This window comes from Amblyomma mixtum, chromosome 2 (genome assembly GCF_055824585.1).
Source record: "Amblyomma mixtum isolate Tamu chromosome 2, ASM5582458v1, whole genome shotgun sequence".
NCBI classification, from domain to species: Eukaryota; Metazoa; Arthropoda; class Arachnida; order Ixodida; family Ixodidae; genus Amblyomma; species Amblyomma mixtum.
The window spans coordinates 57,080,302-57,101,913 of record NC_143013.1 but is presented as its reverse complement, the minus strand read 5'-3'; the positions used below and the strand labels follow the sequence as shown (position 1 = coordinate 57,101,913).

The window sequence follows — 21,612 nt, the reverse complement described above, 5'->3', positions numbered from 1 at the left end:
AGGACATTAAAATATCAAAAAAACCGAATATACGCGGTATTACCGACGCTAATAGCACCATTATAACTCGCTGTATGCAATCAACAGGCAAAACAGTTAACTAAGATTGTGTTTCTGGGCCCCTTTAAGGCAACTGCTTTAAACGGCAGCAGCCGTGGAGGAGATTTGAATAACAGTTCCTTTGTTGTGATCCCCTTGGGGTTGTCGGCTTTCACGTTACTGCTGATCAGCGGCATAGCACTCAAGACTAGAAGAATTATACATAGAGGGGCGTGTTTGATCGCTGATGTAAATTGCTAGTCAAAACAATTTTAAAGCGAACACCTCAATAACATGCAGGATGACTCATTTGGTTTATGGGTTAGAAACGTGTTGTTATTTTTATGTACCCTTTCTAAACACGCATCACACCCTTACTGCCTCTCAAGCTTGATAGAGGTGTAAAAGGCAATTCATTTCTTGAATGTGATGTTCTCTTATTACCACTCGTGCATGTGCTTCCGGTCTAGGTTTGACGAGCACAGCATGGCTGATAAATATTGGTTTTGCCCGCCTAGGTCAGTTGCCAGAAAAATCCTAAGCTGCGTCCATCAGTTCTGGGCGGGATTCCAGGGTAGTTTGGTTTGGGCTTTTACGCGTGTCCAGCTCTGTAAGGATATAATCACTGGCGTGAAATTACTCCTGCACATCTGCTGTAACACTCCTTAAGAATTTTTCGTCTACATAAACCGTGTAATTGTCCACAACAAAAGGTATCAAATCTATCGGTAAAATCGTTGGTTTCGGATATATATTGCAGAAACAAAAAGCAATCTGGGGAATTATTTAGTTATTTTTTGAAAAATTCCCAGCGTCAAAGCCAATTCCATTTCATCGTTTCTTTTTTTTCTCTGAAGGCGTTTCGGAGCTGCAGAAGATTAGTTGCATTTTTTGCAGAAGAGGAGCACTGCGCGGACGAAGATGGGAAGCTACACGATCCTAAAGTTCCATGTAAGAAATGTAGATTCTTTTGCGGCCTTGGCAGTAGAAGTACCTTTAAAAATTACTGTAGACAGTTTGTAGACACTCCATACACTTTTGTCTATAATGTTAACAGACTTTCTATAGACATTCTATAGACAAGCCTAAAGGCAATAGAAGTTCTATTTACAGTACATTGATAATCATATCTTTATGGCCATGCACTTTAGACTTTTTTAGACACTCTATAGACTATGAATTGAAGAAAAGAAATATCTATAGGAAGGCAACAGAGCCTATAAGATGTCTATAGACAGTTTATAGACCATTTTCATAAGGGATGCAATTTCTCAAACGGCATGGTCCGTTGCCGTTGCCGTCAATCCGAGGCCGATGCCTCGGCAAAAAAGTGAGGGGAGCCCACCACCCATCATACTCAACCTTTTTCCATCCTCCAGAAGGCCTCCACCCAGCACCTACCCAACAGGAGAACGAAAAAGCGACGGTGAAATAAAATTGACAGGCACAGTGGAGAGCAGATGAATACAAAACCGAAATGTGCAACTTTTGTCGCATCATATCGTGTGATCACCCACTAGCTTTTTTTGTTCTTTTGTACTTAGAATTGGAAGTAAGGGTTGATAATGGAAAAAGAAACTGTTTGCAAATGGCAGATATTATGCGCTTTAGAGGTGTACTCGATAAGCCGTCGATAAGCCGTCGCAGAGGTTGAGCGCTTTTGGCTTTCGGCTGCCGATCCCAACGCCGCGGGATTTAAACTAGGCGCGGTGGCCGCATTTGATTAAATGCACAATGCAAGAACTTTCGCGTTTTGTGCTATGCCACTAATCGTCAGAAAAACCCCAGGAGCTCGAAATCATTACGGAGCCTTCCACTACGGCGCTCACCTTCGGGACGTTGCATAGCAACTTGTACTTTATTTGTTTTTCCTTTCCACTGATTGTAAGAGTCCCTCACACACTTTCTAAATTTAAGTCGCCGCGGTGGCTCAGTGGTTATGGTGCTCGGCTGCTGACTCGAAAAACGCGGGTTAAATCCAGGCCGCGGCGGTCGCATTTTGATGGAGGCAGAATGCTAGAGGCCCGTGTACTGTGCGATGTCAGTGCACGGCAAAAAACAACAGGTGGTTGAAATTATCCGGAGTCCTCCACTACGGCGTCTCTCGTAGCCTGAGCCACTTTGGGACGTTAAACTCTATAAAACCGAACCTTCTACATTTCGGTCTCTTGCTGTACATAAACGATATATATATATATATATATATATATATATATATATATATATATATATATACTGAATGTTTCAGCCGGAACTATAACAAATTTCTAGAAATACTGTAGTCGAAAACACAAATGCTTCATTTTTCAGCCACGGTGGATGTCAGTCATATTGAAAGTCAGGCCAATTGACTACCTTAATATGTAAGTTTACTAATTAACTTTTATGAAGCACAGTCTGATAGTAAGGCGAATGGGGAGCTCGTTACCAAGAACGTAACAATGCTAGATCATCCTGTGAAACAAAGAAAAAGTCGTTAAAAACCTTGCAGGGGAACCAGTTCTGTTTTTTTTTTGCACAAAAAGGAACGTACGCGCTAGGTGCACATGAAGTGTGCGTAGATGAATTATCCGGAAGTGACGTATTTCAATGCTTACGGCACCAAATTCGAACTGCCATCTCTATTTTGCCAAGGCATGCATTTTTGCTGCCTCGTCCGGTGCAAGAAAGAGGACTAGCACTTGCCAAAGTCATCACAAGAATCAGATGAATGCTGAGAGCATTGATTGAAAAGCGTCTAGTTAAGTTCTGGGATGGCGAGAGCACATTATCTTGGACAAGGATTTGTCTTTGGGCGGCAGCCACTCACTGGTCGACTCGAACTAGTTACTACGAATTGTTTGTTAGAGAAATGTATGAGGGGTGTTTTGGAAACCATAGGGTACAAAGCTTTCTATTAATAACTAGTGGATTGTACGGCAAGGTAGGCTTAATTTACACAGTGCAGTGGAAATTAAACACAACTGTATAACCTAAAATTTAACTTTTAAAATTTTTTTCATTTGTTAAAGGACAAAATATCGTACTTGCGAATTTCAAAGTCGTCAGCACAGAAAGTGAGTCCAGTGTTAAAAAATTTCGAATCGGATATGTCGCACGAGATATCAAACGCAAAAAGATGCTTTCGAGCACTCTTTAAAGATAGTTTTTCCACGTGTCATATTGTTCGGTTCTCTGGGGTTTAACAACCCAAGGTGACTCAGATTATGAGGGACGCCTTAGCGATGGGCTCCAGATAATTTCGACCCAATAGGCTTCTTTTTCAGTGGCCAGAATTGGCGTTTTCCGCGATTATCTGACAAGTGTGCCGGAAGTTTGTTATAAAAGAAAACGGTTGGTTGGTTGGTTTATGGGGTTTAACGTCCCAAAGCGACTCAGGCTATGAGGGACGCCGTAGTGGAGGGCTCCGGAAATTTCGACCACCTGGGGTTCTTTAACGTGCACTGACATCGCACAGTACACGGGCCTCTAGAATTTCTCCTCCAAAGGAATTCGGCCGCCGCGGCCGGGATCGAACCCGCGTCTTTCGGGTCAGCAGCCGAGCGCCTTAAACACTGAGCCACCGCGGCGGCCTATAAAAGAAAACGCGTCATGAGAGAGGCTTAGTTTGAATAAGGTGTGTTCGTTACTTCTGCGACATCGACATGCCGCCCCAATACACTGCGCGCAGTTGGCGAGATCTGCATAAAGGACTGTTCCTTCGCCTGGGCCAAGAGGGACAGTGTCGTGGATAGCCCGACCCTGGCTGGCATCAATCTATCCGTAAAGAGCGGTTCCCTCGTCGGCGTCGTCGGTACCATGGGAAGCGGAAAGTCTTCGCTCCTTTCGGCCATTTCTGGAGACATGAGACGCTTGGATGGCTGTTTGGCACGCAATGTGAGTATACATGAAGCCAACAGCCACAGAAACCAAGGGGCACAGGGGATTTTTTTAATTTATTCGTGGGTTCGGATCCCACCGGCGGCAGTGGTTGTTTTTTCTTCTGCTTTTCTAATCAATTAGCTTTCAGCGATAACATGTTCAGTAATATTCTAAATTGATCAACACCACAAAATAAATAAATAAATTAAAAAAATCCCCTGTGCCCCTTGGTTTCTGTGGCTGTTGGCTTCATTCATATTTATAACGAGCCCCTCATTCCACTTCCCTTGTTTGCTTAATTGCTTAGCGAGGGCCTCGGTTCTGGCAGCCTTGACTCCATAGGAAGCATAAGAGGGTTCTCACGCAGCTTCCACCCTCTCCGTTCGATGACGTTCCACGTCACTACCTGCGGTAACTCAGGACGTTGTACGTCCGCCGCTTATGAACGCGGGTGGCGCTGATGAACACTCTCAAGGATAGGTTACTTGTAAACATAAATACCCCCGAGAGCAGAAGATTTGATAGCCGTCGCCGTAGCTCAGAGGTAGAGCACCGGACGCGTAATTCGGAGGTCGTGGGTTCGGATCCCACCGGCGGCAGTGGTTTTTTCTTCTGCTTTTCTAATCAATTAGCTTTCAGCGATAACATGTTCAGTAATATTCTAAATTGATCAACACCACAAAATAAATAAATAAATTAAAAAAATCCCCTGTGCCCCTTGGTTTCTGTGGCTGTTGGCTTCATTCATATTTATAACGAGCCCCTCATTCCACTTCCCTTGTTTGCTTAATGTGAGTATACAGTCAGTTTGGTTGAGAACACGGAATTGCAAAGCAATTTTTGTTGCGCTGGGAACACAACAGCCACCGTCGCCTAACATACATGTAGCTAGTTTTAAAGCGACAGCTTTACTACTTGCACTTTCAAGCCTTTGCCGTGACGCGGCGGTGCCACCATTGACCTTTCGCATGACCTCTGTGTGACGTCACGCCGAAGAGCTGGGCGCCCATTTCGCGCCGTCTGTGAGTACTGGCGGTGCCACCACCGGCGGCCTTAGATTAGATTGGATTAGATTAGATTAGATTAGATTACATTAGATTAGATTGGATTGAATTGCATTGCATTGGATTGGATTAGATTAGATTACATTAGATTATATTAGATGAGATTAGATTAGATTAGATTACATTACATTACATTAAATTAAATTGGATTGGATTGGATTGTATAAGCGATGCATCACCACAAGTCTAACCACAAGCACCACCACCAGCTACACTACCAGCTGAACCATGGCGTAGCTACGGATATTGCTTTCGCAATTACCGGGCTTAACCAAGCTAAGCCACAGCGAATTTTTATGTAATGATTGTTGAGCGAAGATTGGGTAGTTTTTAAAAAAATACGACTGTGCCTCTGCAGTGCAGCAAAAGTAAGATGTCTGCACAAGAACAAGGCTTGTTTGCTTTTAGACAACTCTGAGGCATTCAAGATACTCAAAATGTTTTCCCAAGCCTTTTTACTCATTAGACATTTGTCAGGTGACAAAATGCTTCAGAAGAATGGTATATGATGCGCTGAGTTAAAGGTGCACTGAAACACGCTTCAAGCCCAGTGCAGTGCAAAGAGTCATCAGCCGTTGGTGTTTACTGTACTTCTTTTTAAAATTTTTCATTTTGACAAAGCGCAAGTTAAAATGTCACTGTGTTTACTATACGTGGAAGCCGACAAATCTAGAATATTTCTTTCACAGGAGAGAGGCTATTAAAATCAATGCCATATCAGGAGAAGCAATTAAAGCCACCGCGGTGGCTCAGTGGTTAGGGTGCTGGATGCTGGCTAGAAAGACGCGGATTCGATCTCGGCCGCGGCGGTCGAATATCGATGGCGGCTAAATTCTAAAGGCCCGTGTACTGTGCGATGTCAATGCACGTTAGAGAACCCCAGGTGATTTAAATTATGTGAAGCCCTCGAATACGGCGTCCCCATAGCCTGAGTCACTTTGGGACTATTTGTTGATTTATTGGGAGTTTAACGTCCCAAAGCGACTCAGGCTATGAGGGACGCCGTAGTGAAGGGCTACGGAAATTTCTACCGCCTGGGTTTAACGTGCACTGACATCGCACAGTACACGGGCCTCTAGAATTTCGCCTCCATCAAAATTCAGCCGCCGCGGCCGGCATCGAACCCGCATCTTTCGGGTCAGCAGCCGAGCGCCGTAACTACTGAGCCACCGCGGCGGGTACTTTGGGACTATAAGTTCGATAAACCAAACCAGAAGCCAGTAAGCATGGCATGCTCCTCCAAACTAGACATATATTAGGTTGGGGCAGTTTAAAAAGAATAAAAAATAATAAGACCCTGCCTGCACCACATACGTACAACAGGCTTAATCCAATTTGAAAATAAAAGAAGAGGCCCAAGGGCAATTATAATTTTACCACCCGTAGGTGGGGAAAAAGGAAAAAAAAATTGGAGAGGAAAGCTACCATAGCGCCAGTGGTATGTGCCATTAAGCCTGAGGACATCTTAATCATCATCATCATTACCATAGCGACCCACAGCCGGGGGAGCGGGCCCGGGGAGACTCCCCTGATCTCTTCTGGGAAGTAGCGGAAAGGCTCAAAACTAGACAGGAACTGGCCGGAAGGAGCCTTTCAGAACCAGTTTATTAAACGAAGCATTTTGGCCAACTCCTTTTATTGTAAACTCTCAAGAAATGAAATAAAATAAAATAAAAAATTGGAGAGGAAGCCCGCACCCAACCAGAGGTTATCGCAGGCGATCCAATTAAACATAAAATAAAAGGGGCCAACGCCCAAAAGAAAATTTAAGAAAAACCAATTACAAGAGAGGAAAAAAAAAAGGCACAAATGATGGTCGGGGAAAAGTGGTTTTTAAGACAAGGCGCCCCTGAAGGATTACGAAGGACGAAATGAACATGAAACAATGATGGGTCCAGCGTGCCTAGTTTCTTCTGACAGGCTCGCGGGCGGCCAGGAGGAGGGAAGGTGCGGGGATCTGTAAGAAGGAAGAAGAGACAGGAAAAGAAAGCGAGGAGAAAAAAAAACGAACAAACAGGAGATACTGGGCTTAAGAAAGCAGAAGGGGTACATGAAAAAAGGGAAATAGAAAAGAGGATCAAGTAAATAACAAAAGTCAGGTAAAAAAACAAACAAACAAAGAAATATAACGAGCGAAATTCATAAAAAACAATTAAAACATGAAAAATATAACAGCTAGAGGAAAGAAAAGGAATGGCAACAAAAAAAAATAAAAGTGAAAAAAAAACGAAAAGCAAACAAAACAAAGACTGCGTGTGCACGCAAAGCTAACAGATATCATGGTACACATACCATCCACATGCCCGCGAGGCAGGGGCAGGGCCACAGCCCACCAATATTGGCCGTATGGTGCCCCCGACCACATGAGACATGGGGAGGCGCAGAAATGGCAGGGAGGTCTACGAGCCATCCGGGCGGGAATAAAGACGAGAGACAGGTGAAAGAAGGGAAGAAACGCGAACAGCAACGCGAATAAGCAATGCACGAGACCGAGGGGAACCTAGTAAAGAGGGGAAGTCATGAGGGGAAAGAAAGCGCGGATAGCCGGGAAGCCGTGCTGCTACGTCTGCGATGAGAGGACAGGCACGCAGGTAATGGAGAACATCCCCCACAGCTGCCTCGCATGGACAAAAAGGCGAAGGAAGGAAGGCAAAACGATGGAAGTACGAGGGAAAACGACCGTGGCCAGTTAGGAGAGGGACAAGAGATCGGGGTGGAGGGAAAGAGAGCGGGAGACGGTTAATAGAGGGGACAAAAACAGCCAGGAGGGTGTCCGAATGTTCCGCGGTCCAGGTGTCCGACCAAAGCCTCAATACGGTGGTACGCATGCGGGTGCGCACTGACAAGGGTGACAGCTACGACGGCCGCAAGAGGCCACGCGCCGACGCCAGAGAGGCGGCCCAGTCAGCGAGCTCGTTGCCCCAGACACCGCAATGGGCGGGGACATGATAGAGGAAGACAGGACGCTGAAGAGAAATTGCAGCAATAGTGCGCTTGATGTCTCGGACGCGCAAGTCGTTCGTAGAAAGAGAGTGAAGAGCCTGAAGGAGAGAAAGGCAATCAGAGTAGACATGCAAGGGTAAAGGAGAGGGGGCGCGCCAGGCGTAACAACAGGCCTCATGAAACGCAACAGCCTCTGCGCAGAAGGCACTAGAGGCTGTCTCTAGACGAAACCGGCCCACGTTCCGCAGCGCGCCAGAAGATGAGAATGCGACGTAAGCAGCACCCGCAGAGTGGGATGTATAAGAGCCATCCGTGAATATATGAAGGCCGGGAAGGAAGGACTGAGAGGGAAAGTGAGAAGGGAGAAGACGGGTGAAGGAGAATGAGGAAGCCAGAGAGGGATGGTCGCACCAGGGATCAAAGCGGGGCAAGATATCAGATGGTAGATAAGTGTGACCTCCAAAGGTGACAGGATCTGCACCGTTTAAAAGGTTGTATTCCGCACAGAGGCGATACAATTCTAAGGGAAGAGGGGGTACCCGGAGGAGTACCTGAAGTGCAGCCGTGCGCGTTGTGCGGAAAGCCCCTGTGATAGGGAGAAGAGGGACGCGCTGCACAGAAACAACCTTCTCCCGAAGGCGGGAATTGGCGCTGCGAGACCACCAAGCGGGCGCGGCAAAAGTTAAAGCGGGTTGTATTGCTTGAAAATAAAGCCTACGTAGAGAACAGGGAAGGAGGGAACGATGGAACGACAGAAATGAGACAAGGCGCGAAGTGAGGATCTCTGCCTTGTCGCGGAGGAAGTTAGCATGAGGTAGAAAAGTGAGGTGGCGGTCGAAGACAACGCCTAAAATTTTGAGTTCCTGTTTGAAACTTAAGGGGCGGCCCGAAAAGCGCACGGTGGGATTACGCTTTTTCATTCCGCCCACGCCATGGGAAAACAGCATACAAAATGTTTTTGGCCATGAGATTGTCACCCGCGAATCAGCGGCCCAACAGGCTATTCTTTCTCCCATACGATGGCTATCTTGTCTCGTGTTGTTCGTGTCTTCTTGTGTCCCGTACTACTCTGCGCTATATTATCTGGTATGTCTCGCCGCATTGTGTATTGCAGCTAGTTAGAGCTCCGTCATTAAAGACAGCTCCAAGGGTTTTTCGAACATTCGATTTGAGCGTTGTATCATATTTCTTCAGGCTTGTTGTCTGAGTTCGTGAAAACAAAATTCTACAGATATGGGATTGATGCGTTTAAGGCAACAAAATGCGGGGAACCAAAACTAAACCAAAATTATAGCGGCGCCTAAGGCATTGTTTTACCTTAAGTAGTGGTAACGCCACAAACATTACTGGAAAAGCATGAGTTGCACTTTTATTGTTCAAACAAGCGACAGTAAGGAATGAATCCGTGTGTGAAACATCAGGAATAACCGAAAACAAGGGCAAAATTTCTGCGTTTAGCAAGCAGAGAGCGGACGTACGTGGACGAATAATGCTTGTGACGTAAAACAGGGTTTGTGCAAATTAAGCCTACTCAGGTCACATTACAGGTGTGCCGCCGCGGTAGCTCAGTGGTCGTGGTGCTCGGCTACTGAACTGACAGACGCGTGTTCGATTTCTGCTACGACGGTTGCATTTCGAAAGAGGCGAAATGTAAGAGGCCGTGTACTGTGTGATGTCAGTGCACGTTAAAGAACCCCAGGTGGTTGAAATTACCCGGAGCCCTCTACTACGGCGTCTCTCATAGCTTCAGGTCGTTGGGGCGTTAAACCCCACAAACCTTAAAACCATCGCATTAAAATAATTTGGCTGATGTCGTTTGCCCTCTAGATTAGCAGTACGCTCATAGCCACGCCATAGCGGAGGCCTTCAAGGAAACTGGCGACTCCTGCGCGAGTTTTCGCAAGCACAAAAAGCCTCGGGGTTGCGGTGTTTGACATTAATGGTGAGGACAGTCAAGACTGTGCATTACGTGTATTCAGTGGGATACAAGATAGCTTGCTCGCTCAAGAGTTTGTGGTTATTTGGAGAGTACATGTGGCTGGTCTTGGCGGCCGGGTATTTATACTATTGAGTCACTATTCAAAAGCTGAGGGTTTAAAAGACGTTGCTTATGTTTCATAGTTTTCTACAGCTGAATTAATGCTGCTCCACACATGCCAGTTCAATCGTCGTTGTTTTCCTCTTTCAGGGTACTATAGGCGTCATACCGCAGGGAAATCATATAATGAACATGACAATAAGGGACAACATAATATTCGGGAAGAAATTTGACGAGGTGTTTTACGACAACGTTTTGAACGCTTGCCAACTGGCTCGCGACATCAGCAGAATGCCTAGCGGCGACCTTACTGAAGCAGGAGAAAAGGTAAGATAAGTCACTCTATCTATGACGTTGCGCACTGAACGAAACGTGGCATCATTGTTTTTGGAAGGTTGCACTGAAAGTTAGTTGCTCATTTTGACCTCATAAGACACAAAAGTTATTAACTCGTCAAGCGTGTTAAACTGCAACAAATGCAGTTTTTGGTTCAGTTGGTCGAACATACTTGTAAGAAAAAAACCTCGTCCTGTGTAGTTTTGGTCTCCGTTCTGTTTAAAGTCGTGGTTTTTTTTTTTTCCGTGCGAGTACGCCTTGAGATTCTTTTCGGGTGGCGCTGCAAGCAGCCGTCTCGAACAGACGCACGTTCGCATCGCTCCGACTTTTTCAAGCTTTTTGGCCCGGACGTTTTTGGGCTAGGCTCCCAAAAATGAATGGGCCACCCCCATCGTGTTCCTCTCCACCTGTGGACGACGGTTTCAACGCTTCCGCGTCAACGACTACGCCAGGAAACCATCCGGATGCATCGGATACGCCTACCGCCGAAGCCGCCAACATGGCTTCGCAGCAGCCTCGGCAAGACGCCGCGGTAACATCGTTTTGCAGCGGCACAGATAACGCGGCCCAACCTGACGCCGTGCTCGGCGCCGACGAAAGCATGGCAGATGACGAAGCCATTCAAGTGGTTGCGACGATACCTGTCTCCAACCCATTCTCTGTTCTTTCCACGGAAAACAAGCCGGGAAGCGCCCCTTCCGAGGTAGGATCTTGCACTTTTCCGTTTTCGAAATTTGCCAAGCAACCTAGGATGGGGTCAGGCACCTCGCGGATGGCTCAAGAAAGCACTCGCTTTGAAAACAAACGACACGGCGTAAAACATGCCCACTCGCAGATAGCTATAAATGCTCGCTTCACGGATGCGCATTATCGATCGCTAGGCTGTGCCTCAGCGTCCATAGTCACCCCTATGGGCAGAATCGATCAACTGGCTGATAATGATCATACTGAAGAAGATGATTGGCAGCCTGTTAGGCGAAAGAACAAGGCCGCAGCCGCCGATCCAATCAGTGTTAAATACACTGTGATAATTAAGCTAACCTCACCTGGACAACTAGGGACACTCCCCGCACACTGGCTGCACGAAGCTGTTGCTAATGAGCTTCGGAAAATTCATTTTCACTCTGGCTTTCAAGTACGGCCCCTTGAACGAAGCAATCAGTTTGCTGTCGACATATCGCATATGCATGCCAGAGACCATCTGATTGGACTGCAGTCTCTCCTAATTTCTGGAAAGGAGACACCTATCCAAGCTTATGAAACCATACGCCCCGGCCAGATACGCGGGGTCATTTATCGTGCCAACGGGTTAACAAGCGAACAGCTCATGGCAAACCTCACGTGCTACTCGTGCAGGATAATAAACGCCAGGCCTATGGGCAAGAACGGAGCAGCTCTAATCACGTTTGAGGGCTCTAGACTTCCCCGAAAAATTCATCTGTACAGCATACTGCTTCCGGTGACACCTTATCACCCGAAGTCTATCATATGTGAGACCTGTCACAAAATCGGACACAGGGCAATTTCGTGTCCACTGGTCGACCAACGTCGATGCTCGTACTGCGGTCGCCTTGCACATGGAAACCTCGAGGTTTGTCCGACGGAACCACTATGCCGCAATTGCAGAGGTCCCCACGTAGCCACGGACCCAAAGTGCCCTGCTCGGCGGCAGGCCACAAAAACCTTGAGGAATGGCATTTTCCGTCGTATCCGAGTATCGCGACGAAAAGAACGCAAACAACAAGCCGAGATTCTACGTGGTAACCAAACGGTGTCGACGACGGCGCCCAAGAGCCCTGTCAGTACACAGCAATCAGCCTCGGAGTCAGTTGTGCTTGTTAATCAGGACTTCCCTCCACTACAAAGTCAGCCGAAGCAGAAGACACGAGACAGCGAACATAAAAGTAAACGGCAAGGCGCGCACAAGCCCTCCACACAATCTGAGAGCAATAGTCAAAGGAATGCCACCTCATCTCTAACCGCAGTTTTTGAGCATACCGCGATGGCACCAAAGCAAGCGCGCATTCATCGGGCTTACGCTGAAACACTCCGTGATACGCAACGCGACGCGCAAACGAATCTTGCAAAAGATAGTTCGCGTACGCTACACTTAGATGAAAACCAGCTCACGCGCATTATCGAACTGGTCACTGCCGAGGTGATCAAGCGTATGCTCCCTCTCTTGGGAATGTCACAGGTTTCTCCGAATCAAGAGCCCGAAATTGGGCACACATCATCTTCACTTCCGCGTACCTTTCAGTTTAATAATGGCAGGAATTAGCGCGAAACCACATGACATTTTTGCTTCGGACTCTCCTATATGGTTCTTGCAATGGAACTGCCGGGGAATCCGTCGCAAACAAGCGGAACTTCAGAGGAGACTGTCCATCACGCTAACGCCTCCTCTAGCTGTCCTGCTTCAGGAGACCGGCATTAATAAGCCCAATCTAATAGGGTACAAACCTTACTGCACCCCTTCCATAGAGCACCGGCGTCCCGGGCCAGGATCGCGATCTGCGCCTCCAATAGCCAATGGGCAGGCATGCGTTCTTGTTCTGTCGCGCACGGCCCACACTGAACTAGATACTTCCGCGTGGTGCACGCAGACGCAGGAGGTAGCGGGAGTACGCCTTAGCTTAGATGGCGACCAACAAGCCTTAGTTTTTTCAATCTATGCGCGATCATTCGGTACTACGACATATCGAGTAGATATGTCTTTTGTAGAACACTTCTTAAGGATATATCCCCAGGATCGCGTTGTAGTTGGGGGTGATTTTAACGCCATGCACAGCAGCTGGGGATATCATCACTCAGATGCTAGGGGAAGGCACCTTTGGCAGCAAATTGTCAGAGCGAAACTGACCATAGCCAACGACCTCACGCTACCTACTCGCCTTGGCCAGCACAAAGGTCAACAAGACACTTCCCCCGACTTGACACTAGTGTCTCATCCCAGTGAGATCCTATGGTCGAGGGCTGATGATGTCATGGGCAGTGATCATTATCCCGTGGTGGTCTCATGGGCTCCTCGAGGGCGAAAGTCATTACAGCGGCAACAACGCCGTCGAATAGAGGAGCACGTCTCATGGGACGATTTTCGTAGAATGCTCGGTACGGTGAACGCTCCCACAGGGTTAGACGAGCTCATTACTCAGATCAGCGATGCCAAGAAGAAAGCTACAACGAAGCTTTCAGTCAAGTTTGATGCCCCAAAGCCGGATTCCCACCTTTTGAATCTGTGGAATCGTAGGCTTCGGGCTCTCAAGGCGTATCGCCGATCAGGCCGGACACCCCATCGGAGGCGTGCTCTCACTCGCATCAGTCAAGAAGTTGAGAAGTATACTCTGCAGCTCGCTCTCAAAGACTGGCAGCTGCTGTGCCACTCACTCAATGGAGCAGCTAACTTATCGAAGGCCTGGCACATATTTCGAGCTATCCTTGGACGCAAGAAGCCAATTTCCCCTGCCCAATGCATGGCCTTGAAATTGAATGTCTCCCCGGCGAAGTTAGCTATACAAGCAGGGAAGGTATTTTTTCCCCAACCTGAAAATGCAGATGTCTTGCCTGCGGACCCCGTATCAGGTACATCAAACGATTACGACGTTCCCTTCACGTTAGACGAACTGGAGGCAGCTCTGTATGACTCCAATCACAATAGCGCCCCAGGGCCGGATGGTATACGCTACTCAACACTTCTGAACCTTCCCAAGTCACATAAAGTTGCCCTCTTGAAAGAGATGAACAAGTACTGGGCCAACGGTGATCTTCCTCTTGCCTGGAAGAAGTCAGTGGTAATACCAATTCCAAAACCTGGCAAGCCAAGTCGAACATTACAAGACCTCAGGCCAATATCGCTGACGTCCAACCTTTGTAAGGTCATGGAACGTATGGCTCTAAGAAGACTTGAATGGTACTTAGACAAGTACAACGTCCTGTCTCCTATGCAAGTAGGTTTTCGTCGAGGGCTCTGTGCCCAAGACATTCTCAGAAGGCTTTATAACGACGTTCTCGCATACCCTAGCAGCGTACAGCTCCGAGTGGTTGTTGGGGTAGACGTCAAAAAGGCGTTTGATTCCGTGCCCCACTCGACCATACTTCGCCGGCTACAGGAAGTGGGGATAGGCGGCAACCTCTACCGCTTCGTGAAAGCCTTTCTTGCAGAAAGAACTTTCTCGGTAATGGTTGGAGATACTCAGGGTGAATGGCAACATAACCAAACATGTGTCCCCCAAGGCGCTGTCATATCACCGGCTCTTTTTAACATTGCTATGTCAGGTCTCCCGCCAATGCTGTCGTCGATACCCGGTCTTAATTTTGCCGTGTATGCGGACGATATAACGTTGTGGACTAATTCAGGGTCCCCTGCAGAGCAAGAACTAGCCCTACAAACAGGCCTTAATGCCGTCCATGAATACATCAAGAAGTGTGGAATGGAAACCTCTCCCGAAAAAACCGAGTATGTGGTTGTATTAAATGGTTCGCGGGTAAGAGCCGAGGCCGAACGCAAACTTATCTCTCTTCATTTAGGGCACTCAATTATCTGCCGGAAACAAACAATCCGTATACTCGGCATGCTTATTGACGAGGATGGAGGAGCCAAAAGCTGGCTTCACAACACGATGCATAGCTGTCATCAGGCATTACACCTTATGCGCCGCGTCTCTGCGCGTGGATGGGGAATCAAGGAGGTGGGGCTCCGTCAGATTACCCTGGCACTCATAACATCAAAAATCCTGTACGCATATTCGTACATGCGGCTTAACGCAACCCAACGCCTTCAGCTTGAGCGAATCAATCGCAAGGCGATGCGCCTGGTTACTGGTCTGCCGCAGTACTGCCCAGTTGAGAACCTACACGCATGCAGCAAAATCAATGCCCTACAGGATCTGGCAGAGCAGCAATCGCTAGCCCAGCGAGTCCGTCTCTCCACAACGGCGGCTGGCCGACAGATCCTGCGGGCATTAGGCTACAACGTTGACAACTTAGAGCCACTTTCGTCCGCTGCCCCGCCATGGGAACTGATCGACTTAGTAGATGGTATGCCATTACCAAAGAATATGAGTTCGGCTAATCCTCAAAGGCGCAAAGCTGCCGCCAAACGGCACGATAAGACATCATACAAGTTAGCCCAGGAAGGAGCCATCCAACTATACACGGACGCCGCTCAGTTTCAACATTGTGCCGCTATAGCTTGTCACGATTCTGTGTCAGATACCTCAGTAGTTCAACGGCTTTCCGAGGAACACACCGTCACCAATCTCGAACTCATGGCCATACGACTTGCCATTACTCGAATAGTAGAAAGACAAGATCTGGCTCCTTGCACCTACCATGTTTACACAGATTCACAAGCAGCGTACACCGCCTGCCGCGCAGGGGGAGCTGACTATGCCGTTCTCAACACTATTCGAACAGAAGCCCGTCGCCTGCGAGAGGAGGGCTACACTGTCATTATCAAATGGATTCCTGCACACGAAGGAATCACTGGAAACGAAAAGGCACACCAGGCAGCGCGCGCAGCAGCTCTTTCCGCACCTTTGCCTGGATCCACATTCGTTTCCGCTTCTTGGCCCCCTGATGACGTTGCGCACCCGTCATCGCCCCATATGGATAGGGCGGAGACATGGCATCGCGCACAACGCTATCGTCGCAGCATACTCCAGCACTTGGCCAACCCTGAGCAACTATATCGCCGTCCACATAGCGCATTAAGGAGAGTGGAGGCAGTGCTCCTTCGCCGAGCCCAGACCGGCCAGCTTCTATCACCAGCGAAGTTGCACCTCATAAACCCGCGCTCATACCCGACTCCTCAGTGCCCGACGTGCCCTGCCAGAGGCACGGCCGAACATCTCCTGTGGAGCTGCCCTACCTTTGACGCAGTACGGGAAAGAGCACTCAAGTCCCTGGGCGGGCTTCGACCTGGAACCCTGCAGGAATGGGTCGATCCGCCATCGCACATCGGGCCATCAGACGCACTCCGGCTCTGGCGAACTTTTCTGTCCTACTTCAAGGAAGATGAAGGGCCAGGCCATCACTTCGCGGAGCCGACCTCGGGACGACACTACCTCGAGGAAGAAGTGGACACCGGTCCCCAACCCGCACTCCGACCTTCACCCCCACCCCCATCCTCACCCCCACCCTTAACCACTCCCCCACCCCAACCTCCATGAAGCACCTTAGTTCTGCCGCAAGGTATCGGCCTACTAAATGCAGAAATAAAGACGTTTAAAAAAAAAAAAAAAAAAAAAAGATTCTTTTCGAGAGGAATGGTTTCATATGATGTGCGTGGTTACATGCATAATAACAGAACTGGTATGAATCACGAAAAATGCAGCACCTGCTGAAAACCACGCATGTTTCAAAGAACACATCATCATTTGAGAAATATGCCAATATATTCGAGGTAAGTGGCACTGTACTAACAGACGTGAAACGAGAAAGAAGATAACTTTATGCCGTATGAACTGTGATGGCAACGTTATTTTCAGTGCCGAATGTCTAAGTCATGTCTCGTTAATACCAAAGTTTGCTACTTACGACAAATTGCGATTTCATGTTAAATTTTTATGGCCTTGGCAAAAAAAAAAGATGGGTTGGGAGTAATATACACGGAATATTGCTGTGGGTGCAAGTGAGGTGATGAAATGATCCCAGTTTCTCCAGTCACACAACTCCGCAGATCTTAGGACTTGAGTTGTGAATAGAAATATAGAAATACCGCTAAAGGTTACATTGTCCAGAATTTTAAAAACTTAAAATTATTAAACTGAACCTGTTTCAATCTGAATGTATTTGATATTTTCTATGTTTCAAACCTGATGTGTTTTAGAATGTGTGTCTCGAATGTATTTCAAATTGCATGTGCTTTCATTTGGAGTGTTTTAGTTCTGTAGGGTACAAATTTTAGGTCTGTGAGATAAAGTGTGAAATGGAATCCTGTATAATCTGTACGAGCACTACTGCCGAACTGTACATAGAGGGGGCCGGGCTTTGTCCAGCCGCAGTTATGCGGCTTTTATCCGTCACCCCCTTTTTTCCTTGAGAGAGAAAATAAAGACGATTTGATTTGATTTGATTTGAGATAGAGGGGGAGATGAATTCGTATTAAATGACCGGATCAATTAAAACTTACTTTCTGCTGTAACTACACAGGGCGAAATGTTAAGCGGAGGGCAGAAGCAAAGGGTTGCCCTGGCACGAGCTGTGTACTCGCGAAGCGACATTTACCTCCTGGACGATCCTACCAGCTCGCAAGACAGCCGTGTGGCCTCAAGTATCTTCGAGAATGTCATCGGCCAGGCCGGCATGCTTAACGACAAGGTAAGAGGAGGACTGAAACGAAAAACGACTTTTTCGAGACTTGCGTGCAAGAAATTCTCTCAATATACAGACTACACGAACTCTAACACCAGCATTACAGGCAATCGGCACAATATTGAAAATGTATTGGCAAAGGACAGCCCTGAAAAAAACCAGAGAGAAACTATCCATTTCCAATATTGGGCCAGTTACAATAACTGTATATTTGCACGATGAGAACCTACGGGGCGTATTCGTGCGCTACATTGCAGCCGTAAACACATGCGGGAAGTCATTATACAACGCACGTATTTAGTATTCGTGAAGACTATTGGCATTTGCTTCCTTCAAATGCACTCGACGCATTGAAAAATGCGCATTCAAGTAAAGCTTGCTTTTTGTTTCATTCGGAACCATATATGAGGTGTCATGCACACTCAGAAGGGTAACTTTTTCGCATCTCCCACAGTGGTCTAAAGGTTTGCGGAGAGTTAAGAGTGGATTTTGATGGTTATGTAAAACTTGTTGTCGGATTAGTTGGTACGAAATCTTCTTGTGAAAAGTCATCATCATCATCAGCCTGACTACGTCCACTCAACAAAAGTTCAACAAAAGAAGAACGAAACCGATTAATGCAGGACAATCCGTCTTGTCCAACGTGACTCGCTTGTGCTCGTTTTTTTTGTCGTTTTCTTGGTTACAAGAAAAAGAAATTGCTTATCATGCGGACAAGAGTAACTTCGTAAATAGCTATAACAAATGAAGCTTTCGCGTATTCCGGAGTAAGGTCTTTAGTTTCGAGTTATTGTGTCCAATCAATGTGCATAAAACAAGCACCTTAATGAAAAAAGGGAGTGGGGCGACTAAGCAAAAGAATACGAAAAGCTAGTATAGGAGAGTTACGCCTCCTTTATACTCCTGCACACAAACATTGTTGCTGTCGATTACACCAACATTTCATTTTTGTTTTAATGGCAAAGACTGAACAACAGTTTAGCGTGCACCCCAAGTGATAGAACCGCAAAATAACATATGCACCTTTTATGTAAGTTGGCTACTGGTGCTCAAGCATGGCAAGATATCGAGGCAATCATCTCATTGAAATCATTAACGTCATTAATGCCACGGACTCGAGTGAAATGATCGCGCGCTTTTAAAACTCCCGGGGAAATATTGAAGTGTCGCTGAAAGCAATGGCTATGCAGTGCAGGAATGCCTGTGCAGGCTGCAATATGCAGTGCAGCCTAAAAGAGAAGAAAGGACGTTTTCTTTGACAGAAAACTTCAGTTGATGTTAGTCAAGGTAGGGGAAGCGGCCAATGACTAGTAATTAGAGGCGATAAGTCAATTTGCCGTCAAAATAGCCACGGGTGTCGATATAGTGGGAGGACGCCAAAACAGCCTCGGACGTCGAAATAGTGTAAGACGAAAAAAAGAAGTTAAAAAGAGTAAACTAGGTTAAAAAGTGTTAATTAGTGAAAAAGTATAAACGAAATTGATAAGTAATGTAAAAAACGTTGATACCGAAACAAACGACACAAAAGCCGCTTAGACGTCACAATAGGCTTGGACGTCTATATAACGAGAAGATGTTAAAATAGTAAAAAAAAACCCCGGACACTTCACAAGATAGTAAAAAAAGAAGAAATTTTAAAGTGTCTGTTAACATAAACATTAATTAGAAACCACCAATTAATGAAATGCGCAAAGTGAAGCAAAGAGAGGCAGCAAGGGTGGAAGAGGCGTGAATGCTTTCGCACTCCTCTAATGCGAGTGGCCGCAGTGATCTCTGACGCTTTTTTTAGCTTTGTTTACGCGGGCTGCATTGACGATGAGTTAAACCGATGCCGACATGCATAGCTACGTGTCTGGCATCTAAGCAACAATTTCCTTTTTGAAATTTGAGACGTCCATCCTGTACTTTCATTCGGCGTCAAGAAAACGAATCGATGCGTTAATTGCACTGAAATAGTGCATTGCGGCACTTAGCTTAACGCATGGCACTAGTATATATCTGAGTTGCGGACGAGGTCTTTCTCTTACAACTAATTCGACAATTTACAATCAGTCTACAATCTGCATTCGAATAAGTGCTGGAAATACACAGCTGCGTTTAGAAGAAATTTATGGGCAGTGCGTACCGGGCGGTTATTTTCCCGAAGAATAAAACAGCTCCTGGCTAAATTTCGCATGGTTACTGTGATTATTTTCAAAGCAGCTCGCAGTGAAAATAACATTTTCTTCACTCTGTCTGTATCTTCCACGAAGACCTCTTTTTCTCAAAGGTTGTTGACCTACATGTCCTGCTTTGCAGACCCGAATGCTTGTTTCAAACAACACCCGGCTGCCGCTCTGCGTCGACCAGTGGGTGCTGATGCACGAGAAGACGACACTCTCATTTCGGGACCTGAGCGAAATGAAAGAGCACCCTGGAGCGCCGGTGATGTTGTTCGAGGAAAAAAGCCCTTCGCGTTCGCCTAAAAGATCCAACAGCTTCGGGTGAGGCAGTGGAAGAGCAGCATGCGTCATGAGCAAGACGGATGCTCAGCTATTCTGAAATTTATAGTTTGCACATGCAAAAGCAACACTGGAGTTCTTTTTCAAAAGATTCCAACAGTTGGGCTTTTGATACATGTAACACGCACGGCTTCTCCTGCCAGTTTTTCTTGAAACATCAGAGTGTCATTAACTTTTTAGTTTCCTTTTCAGGCACGGGGAACCGCTCCCGATGGAAGACGAAGAAGCATTGCGCGTGGTTAAGGAAGAAGGAATGACGACTAAAAAGGTCAGAAAGTTCGAAAGCTCAGTGTGTTTTGATCGAAGAATGGAGTGATTTTTTTACTCTGATACTTCAATACGCGAAAATGACAGTAAGATAACTAAGCTTAAGGCGATCCGTACGTGTCGAGGGGGCACTTCAGTGGGTTATGTTCTTTCGCATGCACCTATCTCCTACTCAGTTATGATCGTGATTAGTGCAAGGAATTGCAAGGCGCATAAGCTGCATTTCAGGAACGTTGAATGTAGGCATCGGTTTTGACACCAGGAGTGCATCGTCATGCAGCACCCGCATGCAGTGTGGCATGGTTTGGATCTTGGAGGGGGTTTAGTCACTTTTGACCTCAATATTACAAGCTGAACTCGCTGTGGAGAAGAAAAAGTGTGTTGCTGATTATGGAGAGCTTTTGTTACAAGTGAAAATGAACTCGAAGTCCAAAGCCATGGACAAGGCTTAAACACAGTACTGTTGCAGTGACGCTCGGCTCATGCACAAAGTTTACCATCCATAGCATGGCGTCACATTGAGGTATGGGTCTATCAGCTACGGCGTTATGGTTGGGCAGCAGCTCCTGATGACGTTTTGTACAATCTGGATAGCCAGTGCCTGTAATAGTTTTATAGGAATATCCAAGGTTGTTGAGGTTGTTGTAGAGGAGGTGTCATGTAGGTAGAAAGTACATTTGCGCTTGCCACCAAATGCAGCATTCTCGACATTGAGCTGGGGAATGCAGGGCAGAAAATGTAGACAAAAGTAGCGCACGTATATCATTTCCTGTGATACTGCTGTGTGAGGGGAGTAGTTAACTGGACATGCGGAAAGGGAATGCGGAAACACAGCTTGGGAGGAAACATAGAAGAGGTCATTCCGTATAACGTCATAATTATCTGGCACCCACTGCGACGTGACGTGGCTCCGTAGGTGAGAGGGAAGCCGCGATGTCAGTAGGGCTTCCCACAAATGTGTGGACACTTCGCTGTCTTAAAATCAGCCTTCAAGGCTTTTGATGATCCGCCCGAATTAGGGTATCCTAATGTAGGTGGCAAGAAACCAGTCTCCGTGGTGGGTGTAAGAGGCGTATGCCTTGAGTTACAAAACAAAACTCTCCAGCTTTTGCCTTTTCGATAGCCAAAAAAAAAATGGCACCGATAAGTGCAGTAAACCTTCTTACTTTCCGCAAAGGCGGAAGCAAGTTAACAGGCTCTGCACTATTTACAGCACGTGTCCGCCTCGCTCTTTCATCGCTTCATACTT

The 21,612-nt window shown here is 46.8% G+C and overlaps 1 protein-coding gene across 7 annotated transcripts in view; it reads left to right on the top strand.

The window, feature by feature from the left end:
- LOC149359415 (multidrug resistance protein mrp-7-like) overlaps positions 1-21,612 on the top strand; it is an 86,482-nt gene that overhangs the window by 51,614 nt on the left and 13,256 nt on the right. For all 7 annotated transcript variants that reach the window (XR_016288778.1, XM_089571630.1, XM_089571627.1 and 4 more), the window contains 6 exons: positions 897-990; positions 3,710-3,915; positions 10,096-10,272; positions 17,434-17,601; positions 19,894-20,078; positions 20,289-20,364. Coding sequence is in view for 6 of the 7 variants with exons in the window: in XM_089571630.1 (XP_089427756.1) it covers positions 897-990; positions 3,710-3,915; positions 10,096-10,272; positions 17,434-17,601; positions 19,894-20,078; positions 20,289-20,364 (906 nt within the window). In the remaining variant the exon portion in view is untranslated. The remainder of the gene's footprint in view (positions 1-896; positions 991-3,709; positions 3,916-10,095; positions 10,273-17,433; positions 17,602-19,893; positions 20,079-20,288; positions 20,365-21,612) is intronic.